The sequence below is a fragment of the Rhynchophorus ferrugineus genome, unplaced genomic scaffold, assembly GCF_030347505.1.
Source record: "Rhynchophorus ferrugineus isolate W39M unplaced genomic scaffold, kcgeb_rfMv2 rfM5, whole genome shotgun sequence".
In the NCBI taxonomy this organism is placed as follows: Eukaryota; Metazoa; Arthropoda; class Insecta; order Coleoptera; family Curculionidae; genus Rhynchophorus; species Rhynchophorus ferrugineus.
The window spans coordinates 26335642-26353620 of NW_027472584.1; the positions used below are offsets into that span (position 1 = coordinate 26335642).

At 31.2% G+C, this 17979-nt stretch overlaps 2 protein-coding genes across 7 annotated transcripts; both read right to left on the reverse strand.

The window, feature by feature from the left end:
* Positions 1-681: 681 nt before the first annotated feature.
* Drat (Death resistor Adh domain containing target) lies at positions 682-11036 on the reverse strand. 6 transcript variants are annotated; one of them, XM_076405799.1, is made up of 5 exons: positions 10896-11036; positions 2254-2563; positions 1802-2190; positions 1591-1738; positions 682-1530 (listed from the first exon to the last, which is right to left on the reverse strand). In XM_076405799.1, exons 2-5 carry the CDS (start codon positions 2551-2553, stop codon positions 1261-1263), a joined length of 1107 nt encoding a protein of 368 aa, XP_076261914.1. In that variant the 5' UTR covers positions 2554-2563; positions 10896-11036; the 3' UTR covers positions 682-1260. The 6 variants fall into 6 exon arrangements, with proteins under 6 accessions (XP_076261914.1, XP_076261915.1, XP_076261913.1 ...); XM_076405800.1 differs by lacking the exon at positions 10896-11036 and adding an exon at positions 5696-5863; XM_076405798.1 differs by lacking the exon at positions 10896-11036 and adding an exon at positions 2934-3224.
* Positions 11037-15188: 4152 nt separating this feature from the next.
* Positions 15189-17903, reverse strand: blow (PH domain-containing protein blown fuse). Its single transcript, XM_076405801.1, has 8 exons — positions 17527-17903; positions 17268-17420; positions 17142-17207; positions 17046-17090; positions 16718-16777; positions 16360-16667; positions 16153-16307; positions 15189-16100 (listed from the first exon to the last, which is right to left on the reverse strand). The coding sequence occupies exons 1-8, from the start codon at positions 17588-17590 to the stop codon at positions 15347-15349; spliced, it is 1605 nt and encodes a 534-aa protein (XP_076261916.1). The 5' UTR covers positions 17591-17903; the 3' UTR covers positions 15189-15346.
* Between the last annotated feature and the right edge of the window lie 76 nt (positions 17904-17979).

A 17979-nucleotide genomic window follows, 5' to 3' on the forward strand; every position in this document is an offset into this window, starting at 1 on the left:
TATAAATATCGAAAAACTCTTCTTTTTGCTTCAAAACCATTCATTAGTATCGTTAAAAATATCAAAGGAAATATTCGAAAACTTATGACAATATCGCTTTAACTTTGACATTTCTAAGTTAGAATATAGTCACTTTCAGGCCACCAAAACAGCCTACTTCTTTATCCTAATTTCAATATTTAAAAAATATTATTTATCACGATATTTTTCGAGAAAGAGGATGCTTTATATTCAACTAGAATTAGGAAATTGTTCACATTTAAATCAATATTAATTTCAAATTCGTTGATATCGATGTTAAATTTTTATTTTGACCTACATCAAAATTTTTTTCATCAAATTAATTTAATTTAATTGTAAACGATTTTTGATGTCGGTTAAGATTAATTTTTTTCAAGAAAACAAATTCTGAAGCTTTAATAACTCATTAATATATGATAGGATAAATTAAAATTAGGAGCAAACACGCTCAAAGTGAAAGTGTATGAAAAAAACATTAACCCAGAAAAGGAGAAATGTTTTAATGTAGAGGGTTTTATGAATTGAAATAATAATTACCAACACGTTTATTTAACAACACTTTATAATACACCAAGTTTTCAAGCTGATACATTCATCTTAAATAGATACATGGAGAAGAAAGAAAGAAAAATGGTATTATTTGTAATAAAACTCATTATAAAACATACATAAGTATTTTTTATTGTAATATTCTTAATATGTACATACAAAAAGAATATAAATGTTACCAGATGAGAGAAAATTAATAACTAAAAATACAAAGTCATTTTAACAATTTACGAGAAAAAAAACGATTTGTTTAGGCATATCGTCGCGACAATCTAGGTTACGTTTTGCTTAAAACATATCCATTTGTTTACTTAAATAATCAGATCATTTAAATGCACATTACAGCTCGAGATAAATATAATCAGCTATTTTTGTAATTATTTAAGTAATCAACTGAATACGACTGTATCTATACATTTGCCATCGATTTGTGACACTTAAAACTAAAGCTTATCACAATGCTAAAGTGTACGAGTAAAAAAAAATACCAAAAAAACTAGCAGACGTCGGTTTCTGCGCCTGATCTAATTTTTTTGGGAAAACTGTTAAATACTTCGAACTTAAAACCTACTAATACAATCACAAAAAAAAGAACAATTAGTTTTTGGTAAAAAAAGATCATAAATAAGGAAATTAAATGGAGAGCGAAATATGATGCATATTTCATGGATGCTTTCAGACTAAACCTATTTATTGAATATCGTGAAATCTTAAAATGGCTCTGCCGGGTATCTCTGAATGGCAGAGTTTCTCCACTACTTTCGAAGCTTCATCAGCTGAGAATTCCGTGTGGGGAGGAGCGACTATATCGCCAGCGGCGACATACTTGACCAGCTCTTTCAACTGCTCGATGGAACCATTAGCTACCGGTTCGATTTTTTGATTCGACTGCTGAATAAGGCGGGAGAATTTTGGTAGAAGACGGTCCGCCACTTCCTCGCTCACCAACACGACACCACCCTGTTAAAAATGATTTTGTATTAATATAATGCAGTTAAAGGGTGCAAATAATAGACTTACCGAATTCAAGCATTGAAGAGATCTATGCAAGGATCTTGAAGTAGTACCGAAATCAATGACGATATCCACCAAACCGTTACAGGCGTTTTTGGTTCTTTCAATTAACTGTTTCTCATAGAGATCTTCGTTCCACTGAACAATGTTAACGCTATGTAATAATAGAAAGTTAAACGTTTGTTTTTTTTTCTCTTTTTTAAAAATAATGATATACCTTTTTAGTTCAGCGGCTGCTCTCATGAAACCTTCATCCTTCAATGTTGCAACTGTAATTTTTACTCTGCTTCCGTATTCGGGCGCTTTGAAATGATGCTCGGCAATGCGTAAAGCCCAAAGAGCGAGTCCGCCAGTACCAACAATCAAAATGCGAACGATATGATCGGCCGCTCTGTCTTGGAATAATTGAACTACGTGTTTGTGCGCGGTAACTACAGCGTTTTTAGCTAATAAAGCACCAGTAGGAAGCATAGCTGCGACTCCCAAAGGAAGATTATCGGGCAGAGGTACTAGGAAGTCCAACGAGGGTACCACGATGTACTCTGCATAACCATGAGGTATCCCATCATATGGATACAACACAACGCGTGTTCCAACTTTGATTTCCTGAGGAGAACAACAACAAAAAAAGTTAAAGTCGGATAAAATCAATAGGTTTCGATAACTTACATCAGATGGTTTCAAATCAGATCCAAGGGCATCCACAACACCGGCAACCTCATAGCCGGGAAACAATGCACCGTCACGAACTCCATGGTGAGCTGGCGAATAACCGGAATCCTCAACGGATGAAATACTGGAGGTGGAGGGACTGCGAGTCCTCATCCGGTAACAAGCCCCAGCGCACACAACACGAATCCGGGCACCTTGGACTGGGACATCCGGAACTGGCACCTCAAAACTGAAAACGCAATCTTTGATGCTGGGACCGGGGGATTCGATTGAGACTTGGCGACAAAGCTTATTCATATTGCCAGAACTGGAATAAAGAACGAGCGCTATTATTCACGTCCAGAGAAATCAAATAGAATGAATAAATCGATAACAAAAAAACATGACTGCCAACCTATACATATATTATTAAAATATTATGATTTGTTAATATAAATAATCGTTTCTATTGTTTATATTTTAAGTAACTAGTCGGCAATTAATTGCTTATAAATTATTCCGAAAACGTAGATATTTTAATTAATAATTAATCGAGAATGTTAAATAAATTCTATTTTGCCTCATCGGTTTCTTTGTTAACTGCATAATATGCATTATTAAAAAATTGTTAAAATATAATACATGTTTTTTTTAAGTAAATAAAAAAGAATTTTATAAAATAAAAATTTTGTCTTTACCTGGTAAGAGGACTGTTGAAACTAATAGGTGAGCTTTCGGCTAACATCATTTGAAACACGAACAGGTAGAAAAAAAGAACGATAATAAAAGAAAAAAAGGTTTCTATCCAGATAGATCAGACAATTTATGGTGACACAGGAAAAAAAATTAGTCGTTATGGGGAAACTGAAACTGAAGCACTCCCCGAAGCTTTCGTATTGTAGTTGAACGAAACACTAACTTATGTATACCCGCAGCTTGCCTATTTACAGATGGTCTGTTTACAGCAAGCCCGCGCTACAAAATGCTTTGCACGTGCATAAGTCGTGATAATTTTACTTTGTGTGGTGGCGACGTTGTCGATTCGTTCAGCTCTTTTTTTTCTCGTTCAATAATGTATATATCGATTTTGAGATATTCAGGTATCCATTGATGTATAAATAACAACGACCAAAAGAAACAGCTTGAAATAACAAGCCAAATCACTATGGAAATTTTTACAAATATATTTTTCAATTTAATTTCAAAAAAAGTGTAATGTAATAATTACAATATCGAGGCCATATTACAAAAATATCTCAATCAAATGAAGACTTTTTTACAACATTTCATTTATACATTTATAATATTAATTACTTTTATATTGTACATCAACACATATTTAAAATGATACCTCAGAATGATTTTTTATGACTTAATTAGGCAGAAATAACCAGCGTTTGACATCAAACAATAAATGAAAACATTTCAAAATCGGCAACATTGCAAATCTTTTCCAAAACAATATCATGCTAACTGCTCCTTTGTATTACAAAAAAAGCAGGTGTCATTATGAATGGTATTGTATTAAAGCTTGTGTCAATACACAAAAATAAGTATTGTTTCATCCCGCAACATCCTAACAGCATAATTAATAGTGATGTTATTGATTTTTTCGGACAGACGGCAACAATGAGTAGCTCACAGCTGTATAGCTGATGGCTAGGTCACTGAAGTAATATTACAAGTTTACCCATCCGCTACTTTGATCTTAAAAAATAAATATCCTTATTTCATAACTTTCTACTTAACGTTAATCCGTAAAAATATTTTCTCGATTTTTATTTTCATAGCAAACAATAAAAAAAACACCTGGCAATATCGGGAGCTTTGTTATTGTTATAAAAGGAAAACATATTTGCTTCAAAGTTCGACCAAAGAACTCATCCTCCTCGGTAAGAAAGATAAACAGCTCATTGTTATTCAATATGATCAGGTGACTATGAGAAAAATAGACCAAAAGTTAATTGCTAATGCAAATATTTTCTGGTCGAATAAAATAGCACGTAACCATTCTAGAATCACCAAAAATATATTATCTGTTTCTTGTTTTTAAAATTCCGGGAATCCAAATGGTTTTTTCTTGAAAATAAAAAATACATTTCTAATTATCTTAATAATAGCTGATATAAAGAGAATGCATAAAATTATCACCACTTTTTATTCTTTTTTTTTTAATTAGATTCTTCGTAATAAATATAACGAAAGGTAACTGAACTAAGAATTAATGGTGAAATCATTTTAATTTTGGATGATACTAAAATAGATAGAGACATTTTTGTTTCAAGATACTGATAGTGTTCGTCTTTCCTTTGCAGGGAACCTCTTCGTGGTATAACAAATATCTTTGATATCAGGGTGATTAAACTTTGTGGGAGCCTTTTTATCAGACCTCCTAATGATAGTTGATATATTAATGAAGCAAGGAAGTAGGTCGTTGATATCAGAATCGAAATATATGTAAATAATAATATTATTGTTGTTATTAAACATGATATGAGGCATGTAACCGCTTCTGTTCTTGAAATTATTATATTTTTCGTGTATGGAAAACATGTTTTTACCAAATGCATTAAAACAATCTCGATGTTTGCCGATAAAATATTGATATACGAAAAAAATATCAAGGTCTAATTATTTCGACCAACAAATTTATTTATTTATAGCCTATCCTCCGGCAACCAGCCTTATCTCCTTCAAATATTGCTCGGTGATAATAGATTACATCTTCAAAAAATCAACAATCAAAGGGCGATAAGCATATTTGTTTTCGGTAAATCAATTGGGTGGATTTCGTTATAGTTATTTTTGTTTTTATCGGTTCGTTTGGAACGCTTGAACTTGATGAACGCATGGCTTAACGTGGGCTGTCAAACACGGTCATCAACATCGGTCAGCACCCCCACGATAATTTAACTGTTGATTTCCAGTCTGCCGTGTGGCAAGTGACCGCTGTAAAACTGAAAAAAAATCTTTGTCTTGTATATTTCTCGGTCTCTTTTATAAAGAGTGTGAATTAGTTTTGATGGATGTAGATTAAAATAATTTTAATCGATTTCAACGTTCAATAATAATCCTAATTATTGATATTTGATACATTCTTGTAGTGTTACATGTTTTTCTCAGCCCTCAAGATCATTATGTCAACAAATCATCTGCTGTCAAGCATCAAGTAATAAATTCAATTCAAATTTACAGTAAAATTCATCAAAATCAAAACACAACACTTAAAAACTAACGAAAAATCTCGTGGTAAACAAATCTGTGTTTATTTAAATGCGAAACCTCGTATAATAGAAAATATAATGAATTATTTAACAGAACAAATGGCATATATTAGAGAAAGTGAAGCATTTTCACAAGAACAATGTCGCCTCTTGATATAAACATCATTAAATATGGATAGAAAATATGACAGAATGTATCATCTCAGTTCCGAGTGATTAAACTGAAGTATACATACGAAATTCCTGATGTTTATCGATTCACTAGGGACGTGGAGTTCTGAATGTTGCAAGACCACGTGAACCAAGCGTGATATTAAAAAAACTATGTCGTCGAACACACGTAACTTTGTTCAGATAGCAATTGTTTTCGCCTTTACGTTTGTTTAAGTGTCACTCTGCAACTGGAGACTTAAGTATCTCGGTCAAACCTAATATTATTTTAATTACAGTATATTCGATATTATTTAAGGTTGCGGTGAACACATTTCCGTTTTATAATATAGGACTGATATTTCCATGTTTTTATCGAAAATTAATGTTGTTATCTTCATATTATTTCAATATAAGATATATATCTTATATGGAAGTAAGACCTCTATATACCTCTATATATTTAACACATGACACATTCACGTTATTATTTAACTTAATTTATTAGTTAACTTTATCATTCATAATAGTCATATAAAAAATGGAGAGGAATATAGCATCAGACATAAAGAACTCACTAAAAAGTAAAAAATAATCAAACACAAAAAAAAATTTTTTAAATAAAATATGTAATAAATTACGCAGTTATTTTATTAAGTATTACAATGGATAGTCCAAGTAAAAGTACAGTCCGTATGAGGAAAAATAGGAATAAACAATGCTTGATTGCCGGCTTGGTGGCGCAGTGGTAAAAGTAACAGGACGGTCCTCCTACTGTTGCGATAGCCGCGCGTTCGAATTCTGCTGGGGCGTGGTCGTAAATGTATGTTTGTGGTTGTTTAATATATGTAATTGTAGTAGGCAAGAGTGTAAAATCCAACAAGGAAAATGATCCCAGTCACGCCCTTAACCAGGCTGGGTAAGACCGGATGTCTTCTGGGATGATTTCTAAGTTGGTCACTCGCCAGTCGGTAGGCTTAATGCCGAGGACCGTGGTTCGGAGCCCACGTTAAATACTAGGTCCACTCCAGATAAACCCATAGTTGGTAAAAGGAGACTTTAAAATATGTAAAAAAACAGGTGATATGACAAATATTCCAATCAAACCAGAACAAAAGAAAGTTGTTACCCCATTGGGAATCGAATCCACGGCCTCCGCGTGTGAGCTCAACGTTCTAACCATTACACTATAGAAACAATTGCCTACGACGTCTCATATAATATGGTTAGTGCTTAAAAAGTAATCTGACTGACTTTTACACTGAACTACTTCCGATTTTTCATCACATCAGTTCAGCAATCACATTATACACCAATATCTGATTATTTTAGATAAAAATATGTGAAAACATTGTACGTGCCTTTGAAATTTGAGCTATTCCCTCGATTTCCTCCCCTTCCCCCATCAGATCCTAACTTGGATTCAATGGGACCACCTCGAAAGTGTACTCTTTCGAATAAAAAAAGAATTTTGAAAATCGGTCCATAATTGACGGAGAAATCGGCGAGCATACATTCAAAAAATGTATATATACAGCCGAACATAGAACCTCCTCCTTTTTTGAAGTCGGTTAATAAACAAAATAGAAGAAAAATTAACGATGAACAGTCTGTGTACGTGATAAAAACTCACTGAATATAAATAGAAATCATTGTTTATAGGAATAACAATGTTGAAAAGAAAAAAAACCATCAAACCAAATCATCACCTCCCGATTCAACAACTTTGTTTTTCTTACACACACAATGTTAATTGACATTGAAACAAATAGTGATCCTTATTAATTCAATAATCAGTTTCATACAACGTAATAAGCATATCGTAAGCAAGAGTCCACTATATATCAAGGTGACAATTCTTTATTTTAAATTCTCCTGAACATGGTAAACAAATAAAAATTCGATCATTGTTCGTTTAAGTTATCAAGTCGTAGCGTGTGTATATGTAAACAACATCAGATTATAATATAAGTACGTATGTTAATGTAGAGTTTCAAATATTACAAAAAAATTCTGAGAAAAATCGATATCTATGAACATCTTCAATTGGATCATGATTTTAATCATATCCAGTAACAAGTAATTTATTTACGTGAATTCTGAAGTATTTACTAAGTGATACTTATTTTAATAAATTCCAATAAAATTATCGAATAAGTCAATAGCAATGAAAAAGTTAAGTCAAACCAATTTTAAATAGACATATAACAACAGTCCATAATATTTATTAAAATCGTTTTTAAATGCATTATTAATAGCAGTAGTATAGTTTTTAGAACATTAACTGAATTCATCAAATTAAATTACAATTTCAGTTTTTTGAAGGCTTTTGAATTTATTGACGATTATCAAGACGACGATTATAGATCAAATAAGGAACCTTTGAACGAGTATATAGACTGATAAATCAAGGACCAACGTTTTCTGGATTTAAACATTGGTTTTGGTCCACTATTGCACCTCCATATTTTGTAACAACATATGCATCCAATAACCACTCAACGACAATTTAATATCAGCTACAAAGTCCAAATACGGTTGAGATTTGGAACTTTAACCGCCAATACGATTATTCATCAGATTCACCATTATTCAACTTGAATGTTATCTTTAGACAACAAGGCCTTTCAGTAAAAGTCAATTCTTAGATCCTTTTAGAATTCAGACGGGATTCAATTGTAATTGAGCTTTCATACATTAAAATATAAATAATCTAAACCAAGATCTTCAGATAGACACTGTGTAGATCATAAGAATCAATCAAAAGATTAATTATATTGATTACTCAGTAAAATAAAGCGAAAAGAAGCCTTATAAAACAACTAAAACATCAGACTGAGATGTATTAGTGTGCCTGATCCAATTGTTTACAAGGCCAACACATGTATTCATAAAGGCCATACTATCATTACATTAATTACACGTTAATTATAAATGCAAATGCTAGAACATAAATAATAATGGAAACACGGGAGAACTTTGCCTTTAATAATATATCCGAGTACTCAGTGACTTAGTAGAAATAAAACTAGAATATTCGACTCATTACTTCATATTTGTCATTACCCCATATTTGTATAACTGTCAATTAGCAACAGCACCTACGTCTTATCGTAGATCTCAAGACAAGGTTACTTGATTCGTACTTTATACTCCTAACCTAATAATTGTATAAGCCTAAATCACAGTAACCAAAGAAATAATCAAGGAGCTTCTGAATCAACAAATCTTTGTCTTCTATAAGAAAAACAACATTGATGATAATCAGGAAATTATTTTAGAATGTAAAGTAATATCTGTTCTTAAATTAAAAAAACGTTTTGTTTACGACTAACAACAATGAATAAATTACACAAGGCTCTGTGAATAGAATAGAAACACGAATATAATCCGGTCTTATTGCCTAATGGTGCTATGGTAAAGGAAATTTTTTTTATTTATAAAGTATATTGACCCAAAATCGATATAAACGTTGATGTAACAGTGCGCATTTGATGAAGGTATTTATGATAAAGCGCCCTACTTGAAGAGCTTAGAAATATATATGAAAACAACATTATCACGTCATAATTCAACACTATGAATAACACCAGATAAGCCCTAAACAATCTAAAACATCGGTTTCATCTTACGTACGTTATTTTTCGCTAATTAACGCACGGGAAAATTGTTATAAACAATTCAATGCCATTTGTGCGATCAAAGTCCTAAATATTAAATATCGTTGTAAATATTATTTAATTCTCTCTTCGATTAAACAGTTCTATTGTTTTTCTCAGTCATAAAACAGTATTTTCAATTAACCTTTTTAACGATCTATTAATTAAAAATATAATTTTAACAATACTATTATAAACTATACTATATATGAACAACATAACAATTTCTCATTAATTTCATAGAAATAAACTTTCATAATAGATTAGAGCCTTAAATAGACGAAAAAAATTCGCTCAATATCAGTTGGATTTCTTAACAAAAATCCATTTAATTCAGTGAAGTCATCCCAAATTTAAAAGTATCTTTATAGAAAATGGCCTGTTTTATAATAACTTTCAAGGTTTTATGTAACTTTATGGTGTATTTAACATTTGTTATTATCTCAGTTCACTTTCTGTTTATGAAATACCGTGTATCTATAATACAGACTCTATTGCCTTCACTATAAGAAACAGATGAGAGAATCTGACGGTTTCGCAATAAATTAAGCAAATCCCCGATGGTGTAGTGGAAATAAGTCTGGCTAGTCAGCGTGACCTATATTCGATACTCTTTATTTATACTGTTCTTGTTCCTTTGTTTTAACAACAGGCAATATTTCATCAGCAGCAGTGCTCAATAGTTTTAAAAGTAGTTTACACAAATATTTATTGTTCTTTTTTTAATGAGACACTAAATTACCTGGAAAGTTGTTTATACATCATTCAATATCGACGTCTTACACAAAATACCTTTAATTATACATTCATATATTGACAGAACTATAATTTATTGACTAAAATTACCAAGCTACGTCAAAAATAGTTGAATCTATTGGTAACATGTTAGAAACTATAAATGATAATCATTCATCGGACATACTTACAACATCCGACCGAATGACATTGAATGAAACATTATCACCGTTCTTTTTAATGTTATATCACTAAAAAATTACGTGCATTCTAATGGTAGAATATCTTTTAAAATATATTATCTTAAAAGGTCGGAACTTACGTGCTACTTTTAAAATTATTTATTTATATTGTATCACCTTCCAAAAATCTATTTTTATACTTGACTAAAGATTTCTTACTGATATGATAGCAAGAGTTTACAAATTATTTCTAAACTAAGCACTGCTGAAATAATCCTACACTGTATTCTTCTAATTGCAATGGTCTCTATATTGACCTCAATCATGTAAAAAATTAATCCAAATTATGGCGTAAACATTTTAATATATTTAATATATAAACACTATGGTCAGTACCACAATTATTTTTAATAGGTATTAAACGAAATTATAGTCTAACAATTATTAGCTGATTTTTTTTGTTTATTGATTAAATATCTAAAAAAAGCACACTAATAAAATAAATATGTATCTAAAAGCTACAGGTTTTCCTTATATGTTTGAATGATCAAATAAATTACATCTGAACCAACTGCAAATTATACGTGTCATGCTAAACATAAATAAAACTTGGTGGATTTAAAATAATAATAAATGAAAATGAAATAATAACGGTGCAAAATGAAACATGTTTATTTGTGATTTTGAATGAACATATACGAAATACATACAGCTGTTTTCCATGAAATGGTAGAGAGACGAAATAAAATTTTGGGCTTTAACACTGATTCTTCGTTTACATTGAAGGACTAACCAAAGTCATCAGCGCGAGCACAGCACACCCTTTTCCTGGACATGCGTGCAACATCACAGGTCTTATGGTTACCATAGAAACGAACACGGCCAATGACATCTTCCGTTAGATATACAGGGTGAGTTTCAGCCAAAAGAAAAACCAAACTTTATCGCAAAAAGAGTATTTTTAGAAACGGTCTGGAGTAACAGATTCTGGATTATAATCCAATTAAATCAATTATCGCTTTTATCAACTTTTATTATGTTTATAAATATGTTATTGTACAATATTTATTGTACACTAAATATGTAGTAATTGAATTATAAAAAACACATGATTTCGAAAGAAATTATTCATTACGTGATAAAATTGTTTCGATGAACCATTTTTATCAAAAATTTACATCCTCTGAAAAAGCATTTTTATATAAACGATTATTTGCATATTGATCATTATATATATTATATATGAAATTGTATATGTAAGAATTGAGGATGGGTACGTGGTAAAATGATAAAAATTAACGGGATTATTTATGGTTTATTCGAGTGATTGACAATTTACAGTTAACAACATAGCTACTCCAGGAAGCCCGGAGAAGAAGAGGCCGCATAATTTTTTTTTGGCCTGATTTACCAACTGAAAAGGTTTTCTTGCTGATGTTAACTCAATTTATAAGAGAGGATTGCCCGTGAAGGCGCTTTATTTTGGGGTATGAGAACCTTTGTCGGCTTGAAGAACCGCTTTTTGGAGGGATGGTCTTCGGGGTTACCTGATTGGGAATGCCTCCGACAGGGATCTGACGTGGTAATTGTTGGAGAGAACTAAGTTTGCATGGAATTTTTTGTATAGGGAAAAAACGAACCGTATTATTTCTGATGTGTCAGTTTCCCGATGAATTTCGATATTTCTGACAAACCACGGCGCGTTTAGAGTTTGCCTGAGAAGTTTATTTTGCATTACCTGAAGCTTTTCTACTAATTCCTGCCTGATAAACCGATACCAAGTGTTAGATCCATATAACATGACGGGTCTGATAAGCAGCTTGTAAAGCAAAACTTTAATCATCGGAGACAATTTACTTTTTCTGCAGATGAGAGGGTTAAGCACTGTGGCGACACCGTAGCCTTTGGAGATTGCTTTATTTATCTGTAATGACCATAGGAATCTACGGTCAAAGATGTGGCCGAGATATGTGGCTTTTTGTCGCCACGGGATTGAGACTTTTTCCACTCTCAGCTGGTAGGCTGATGTCTCTCTGATTGTGAAAGATTATGGCCTGGATTTTTTGGGGGTTGATTTGCAACCTCCAGAAATTTAACTAATGGACTGTGGCATTTAATTGAATTTGAAATTTTCTCTGAGCGGTACCTACAGAACGATAACTGATGAGGAAAGCTGTGTCATCCGCGTATTGGGCGGTTTCAACATCTTTCTTCATCGGGATGTCTGACATGAAGACGTTGAATAATGCTGGGGCTAATGGGGCTCCTGCTTTGACTGATTTAGGAGGCCATCTAAATCTGTGTCGGGGCTTTTATAGGTCCAGCTTCATCGTTGGGTTCTCGATTGAGCGCGGGATATGGGTGTTTTCTCTTTTAGTCCTGGAAATTCCATTATTCTGTAAAATCCTTTTGTCCCTTGGGGAATACCATACTATTTACAAATACCAATTCAGATTCTTGTTATTGCTAATTGTTCTGGTACAGAATGGATGCTGACATATACGTGTGTGATGTGATTTTTTAAAGTATTCTGGATATTTAGCTACAACATCATTTCAACTTCATGTGGGAAAACCGACATCTCTTTTGCCACTGTTATAAATCAGCTGATTTTAGCGCGCTTTCACAAAAATTAATCTACTCTTTGCTAATTTGTAGTTTCAACAAGTGATACCTGGAAGAGGTCCGAAAGGTTTGTTAAATACAAGTAAAGTACGAGTTTCGACTTAACGGTATTCTATCGTACCCAAGGGTTGTTATATTGTAAAAATTCTTTTTATTATTTATTTACATTTACCTGCGATTACTGTAACCTAAATAACAGTAAAATTGTAAATGTTTAAAGGTAAATAGTAAATTATTTAAAATAGCGGAAAGTCCTAAATTTCAACAATATATAGGACAAAAATGCAAAAAAATTGTTTGAAATAAAGATAAAAGTGTTAAAATGTATTTATTTTGGTGTTAAAGAAACTAAAATCCACATTAAATTCGTTTAGAATTTATAGTTTTTGAGATATGTAACATAAACTGAAATCCACTCATTGTTTTTTAAATACACTTTTCATTGTATAACTTAAAAACTTAATGTTGTTAAAAATTATTATGCTACTATTCGTTTAAGCGCAAAACTAAATATGGAAAAAATACCAATATTTTTTACCTCTTGGATGAAGATGAAACTCTCAAAAGATATGTATTTTGAGATGAAAGAAACGAAAATTCATGTTGAACTGCTTTAAAATATATAGTTTTTAAGATATGCAACATAAACAGAAATCCATTAATTTTTTCGAAAATACGCTTTTCATTCACTAACTTAGAAACTAAAGGTTATATATAAAATTAATATACCGCCGTTCAATTCGGCGTAAAATTCTTTATAAGCTCGGTTATTTTCATTAACCTACAATTATTTGAATAGAAATGACAGCAAAATACTTGAAAATGGCAAAAAATTACACATTTTCATAACTACACATATTCATATATATGGACAATTCATATATATATTTTTTTTGACCCCTCCTATTAAGATAAAATACTCAAAATATATGTATTTTAGGGTGAAATAAACGAAAATCCGTGTTAAATTGCTTTAGAATTTATAGTATTTAAGATATGAGATTTAAACAGAAATTCACTTTTTTTAAATATATTTTTCATTGTATAGATTTTATAACAAATCTTTAAGCCCTTTTATAACAAGTTATAAAACGGCTGAACCAATTCTAATACGTTTTATGTTATTAACACAGTTTGCTACCAACAGCACTTGATAGATTTTATTTGAGAGATTTATAGGTAACAGAATACTTGGCAACATTCAAAATTATAAAATAAAATACAATACTTTTTAGTTGTTTTTTTTTGTACCTGTATACACATACCTTTTGTTGTTAAAAGTTTTGAATTTTATATATATAGGTAATTTAGTTATTCTTCTCTCATCGTTTGAAATGTCACGCGTTATCAAGGATTACTCATTACTCATTGTTTGTAGTAAGTAAGTTATTAGTTACAGTATATTTTCTTGTATTATTGTAAAAGGTCAAATATGCACTGTCTATAAAATACTCTAAGATATTGAACGAACTCCACATCATATTTATATTTAAAATATATTGAATATGCACAATGAAGCTCCATGTCGTTAAATACAAACTAGTACTAAATGAGTTTTTTATATGTCAACACTATTATCGAATATAATAAAATTTGCCATGACGTTATATCCATGTATACACAGCCAGTATTTTGTTACCTGATATAGCTGTTTACGTTAAAATTGCTGATTAGGAGAGTTCCTTTAAATATAATCCAATAAATCATTGCTGTTCAACGGGAGACCCAATAATACACTGAATAACACACGTTTTATATAAACTGTTTATATTATCAAAAAATATCTATACATGTAAACAAAATTAAATAAACATTCTTGGCTACCAGTTCTTAGTACGTATATATTTACTGGATATTAATTGCTTAATAATATTTTTAATGTGAATTCTTTACGTATGTGTAATTGTGCACGTTTTCAATTAGTTATAGAAGAAATATATAATTTTAAATAAATACACAAAGCTATTATTACTATATATATTATATATATATATATATATATATATATATTGATATCATGGAAATGTACACGGAATAGTGTTTATATTTTGACTTAAATCAAGAAATATTTTTGTTTTAAATTATATATTATCCTTTGGTTTGAATTTCATTAGTTTAAAATTAGAAATAGGAAATGGTTTGCGTTAGAATTTTAGAATTTACAAAATATTCAAGTTTATCTTATCAGAAATAAAAAAAACAGTGTAAATAACATTTCTCGTCAATTCTGAATCATTTATTACAAAAAAATCAATAAGAGAAATGTGATTTATGGAATAAATACAAAATATATGTTTTCACTTACAGGGAGACTCAACTTATTCTAAAAATTAAAATCCTGGATATGCTAATGGAACTTGCAAATAAATAATACAAGATTTCTTATTTATTTAAAATATTTATTGTCCTTTAACTTCATTTGAAAATAAAATAAATCTATTAGTTTAAAATAACAAAAAATCATTCGTCTGATATATCTGAGGGTAATGTACAAAATATACAAGTTTATCACATCCATTCATGTTAATAGAATAAATTATTGTTTAAATAACATTTTTTGTCGTTTTTGTATCGCTATTGATGGAGTTTTCTTCTTTCTCACTTTAGTGTCGGATTCTTCATTTTCTTTGGTAGGTTTCAACAGTACCATAGGCAACTCTGATTTATTTTGATCGGTTTTGTTCTCGATAGGTATGACGGGAACTTCATCGCTTTTTAATTGAAAAGATGCTTGTGGCGGATCTTTAGACGGACTAGCTTGGAAGGTTTCTATCTTGGAATTTCGCGAGAATGTTTCGAAATTACTAGACATTATCTCGGATTTAATAGTATTCCTGGTGATCTTCATAACGCTACTGCTTATATTCACTTTGGGTGTTTCTGCAATCATTGTTGTCGGAGTTACATAAAATTCCTCGTAGGTATTCTCTTCCTCTATCTCCTCTTCTTTTTCGACGACCGGTTTCCGTAATCTAGGTAAAGGAGGTGGTGTTTCAGGTTTCTTCTCAATTTTATTCGTAACCACTGGTTGAGTATTAGTATTTCCGGTGCCATTAGCAATTACGCCCTTTCCGCGGTTAACGAGAAATTGATCAAGTTCACAATAATCTTCGTTGTCTGATACATCTGACTCTGATGTTGGCTTTTTAATCACCAGCTCGTCGTATATTTCCATTTCACTTGAAACGCTCGATCTAGAAGATCTAGGTGGCTCCAGGATACGGGGTTTGAGGGGCAACGCAGGACCAGCAACTTTTTCTTCTTTCTTCGGAACGTTGTCTTGATGACATCTGAAAATAATATTAATAAACATCCCCTCAATATTCTGAATGTATCATGTACATATTAACGACATCATAGATATTTTCTCCATTATCCAAATCGTCCTGGTTGGGAGTACTTTCGACGCCTAAATAATCCGACGCAACAGCTACTGAATGTTCTTTTTTTATACTACACACCCATTGACGTCTCTCTTTAGAAGATTCCGCTGTAAACTTTAAAACAATCATTAAAAAATCATCGGATTCGCTCTGTGACCTAACTTACATTAAATATCTTATCCTTATTTAGAGTGTGGAACACTTTAAACGGTGCCTTTTTCTTAATTTTTAACGTAAAAGTCTCCTTCCGTGAATCCTCCAATTCGTTCAGGTCAGCTTTATCTTTCTCAGCATCATAATATCGCAAATGTAGGGCATAAAATGGCTTAGAACTACTCTTTGAGCCATAGAGCAACAACCAACTGTTCTGAATAACAGCGTAAATCTTCTTAGAGTGATCGAAAATAAACAATTTTTTGTGGAACATAAGTTCGCCATCTTTCTCGGCCTTCTCTACATTTTTAGCCGGTAAATCTGAAAAACGAACCGTTAGACTAGTCTTATAAAATATTAGACAATCTCACCGTTATATGGACACGCTGATTCACTGTTTTCTACTGATACTTGGCTTGACTGTAATGTATCTGTAAATAGAGAAACGTTTTAAGTAATTCAATACCTATGAACTAATTTTGAAGATTTTTCTCTAATATTAAATTAAAATGTTATTAAAAAGACGGTACTTTGTTTAAATTCTTGAATTTATTTAAAAAGATCCATTAAAATTCATTTAGGACCTATATGTAAAAAATCATAAACAGCAGAATGAAAAGAGAATAAGATATTAAAAAATACAGCGAGGACCTTAAAATACGATAACAATAAATAAAATAACAATGGGGAAATACCAACCTGTATTACTGTAGTCATGACTTGGTTCACTTTTTGATACAGTCTCTAAAAGTAACCATAAACAATATTAAATGGTTAAACGGTTTATTATATTACCTGTAGATTTTACTGCACCTATAAACTTTTTCGGTAATAACGGAGGTGGTGGTGGTGGGGTAACATCTAAAGATAAAATAACTGTTATTTGAATATTTGCTATTTAACAAAGTGAGGAAAATATACCTGAAGACATAACAACATAATCTGGGGCGCTATTGGTTTTATTCTTAGCTAACACTATTAATTGTTTTTTACATTTGTCAATCAGGTTTTGAGCTTGTGATTTGTCTGCCGATGTGAGATTATTACTTGCCTTTTTTAAAAAGTCGCATATTTCTGCAAAAACAAAGGAGTTGGTTCGATATAACCAAAAGTAATTTACACATCAATTGACCTAAGGTCGTTAATATTAAACAATGTTACATTAATAAAATGACATTACCGTATAAAAGGTTATTGATATCCAAGTAAAATTCTTCATCACTTTGTTCCATATCCACTGTCATTTACACTATTTTTCATTAATGACTAAATTATTAAAGATCAGACCTCTACTCAACTACAAAACATACTGTCTAAAATAAAACTCTGTTATGCACCTGTATGGTCCTTTAAGGCGTATATTAAAATGTCTCCCGCGGCGCTTTAAACTATTTTTGAACGTAACGCCTTATTTTAATTGACAATAGCGAGATAAATTGAACTTAATTTTGCTCTTGTCCAACTCTTAGTTTTACACAGAAAATAGATCCGAGAAATGAAATGTCATAAGCTAAACAAAAATGGTTCTAACATTAACAAAAGACGGATGTGGTTTCCATATCTCATTACAAATGTTTAAATTATTGAACATAATTCCAGTGGTGACCTCTATGATTTGCGACAAAATAACAAA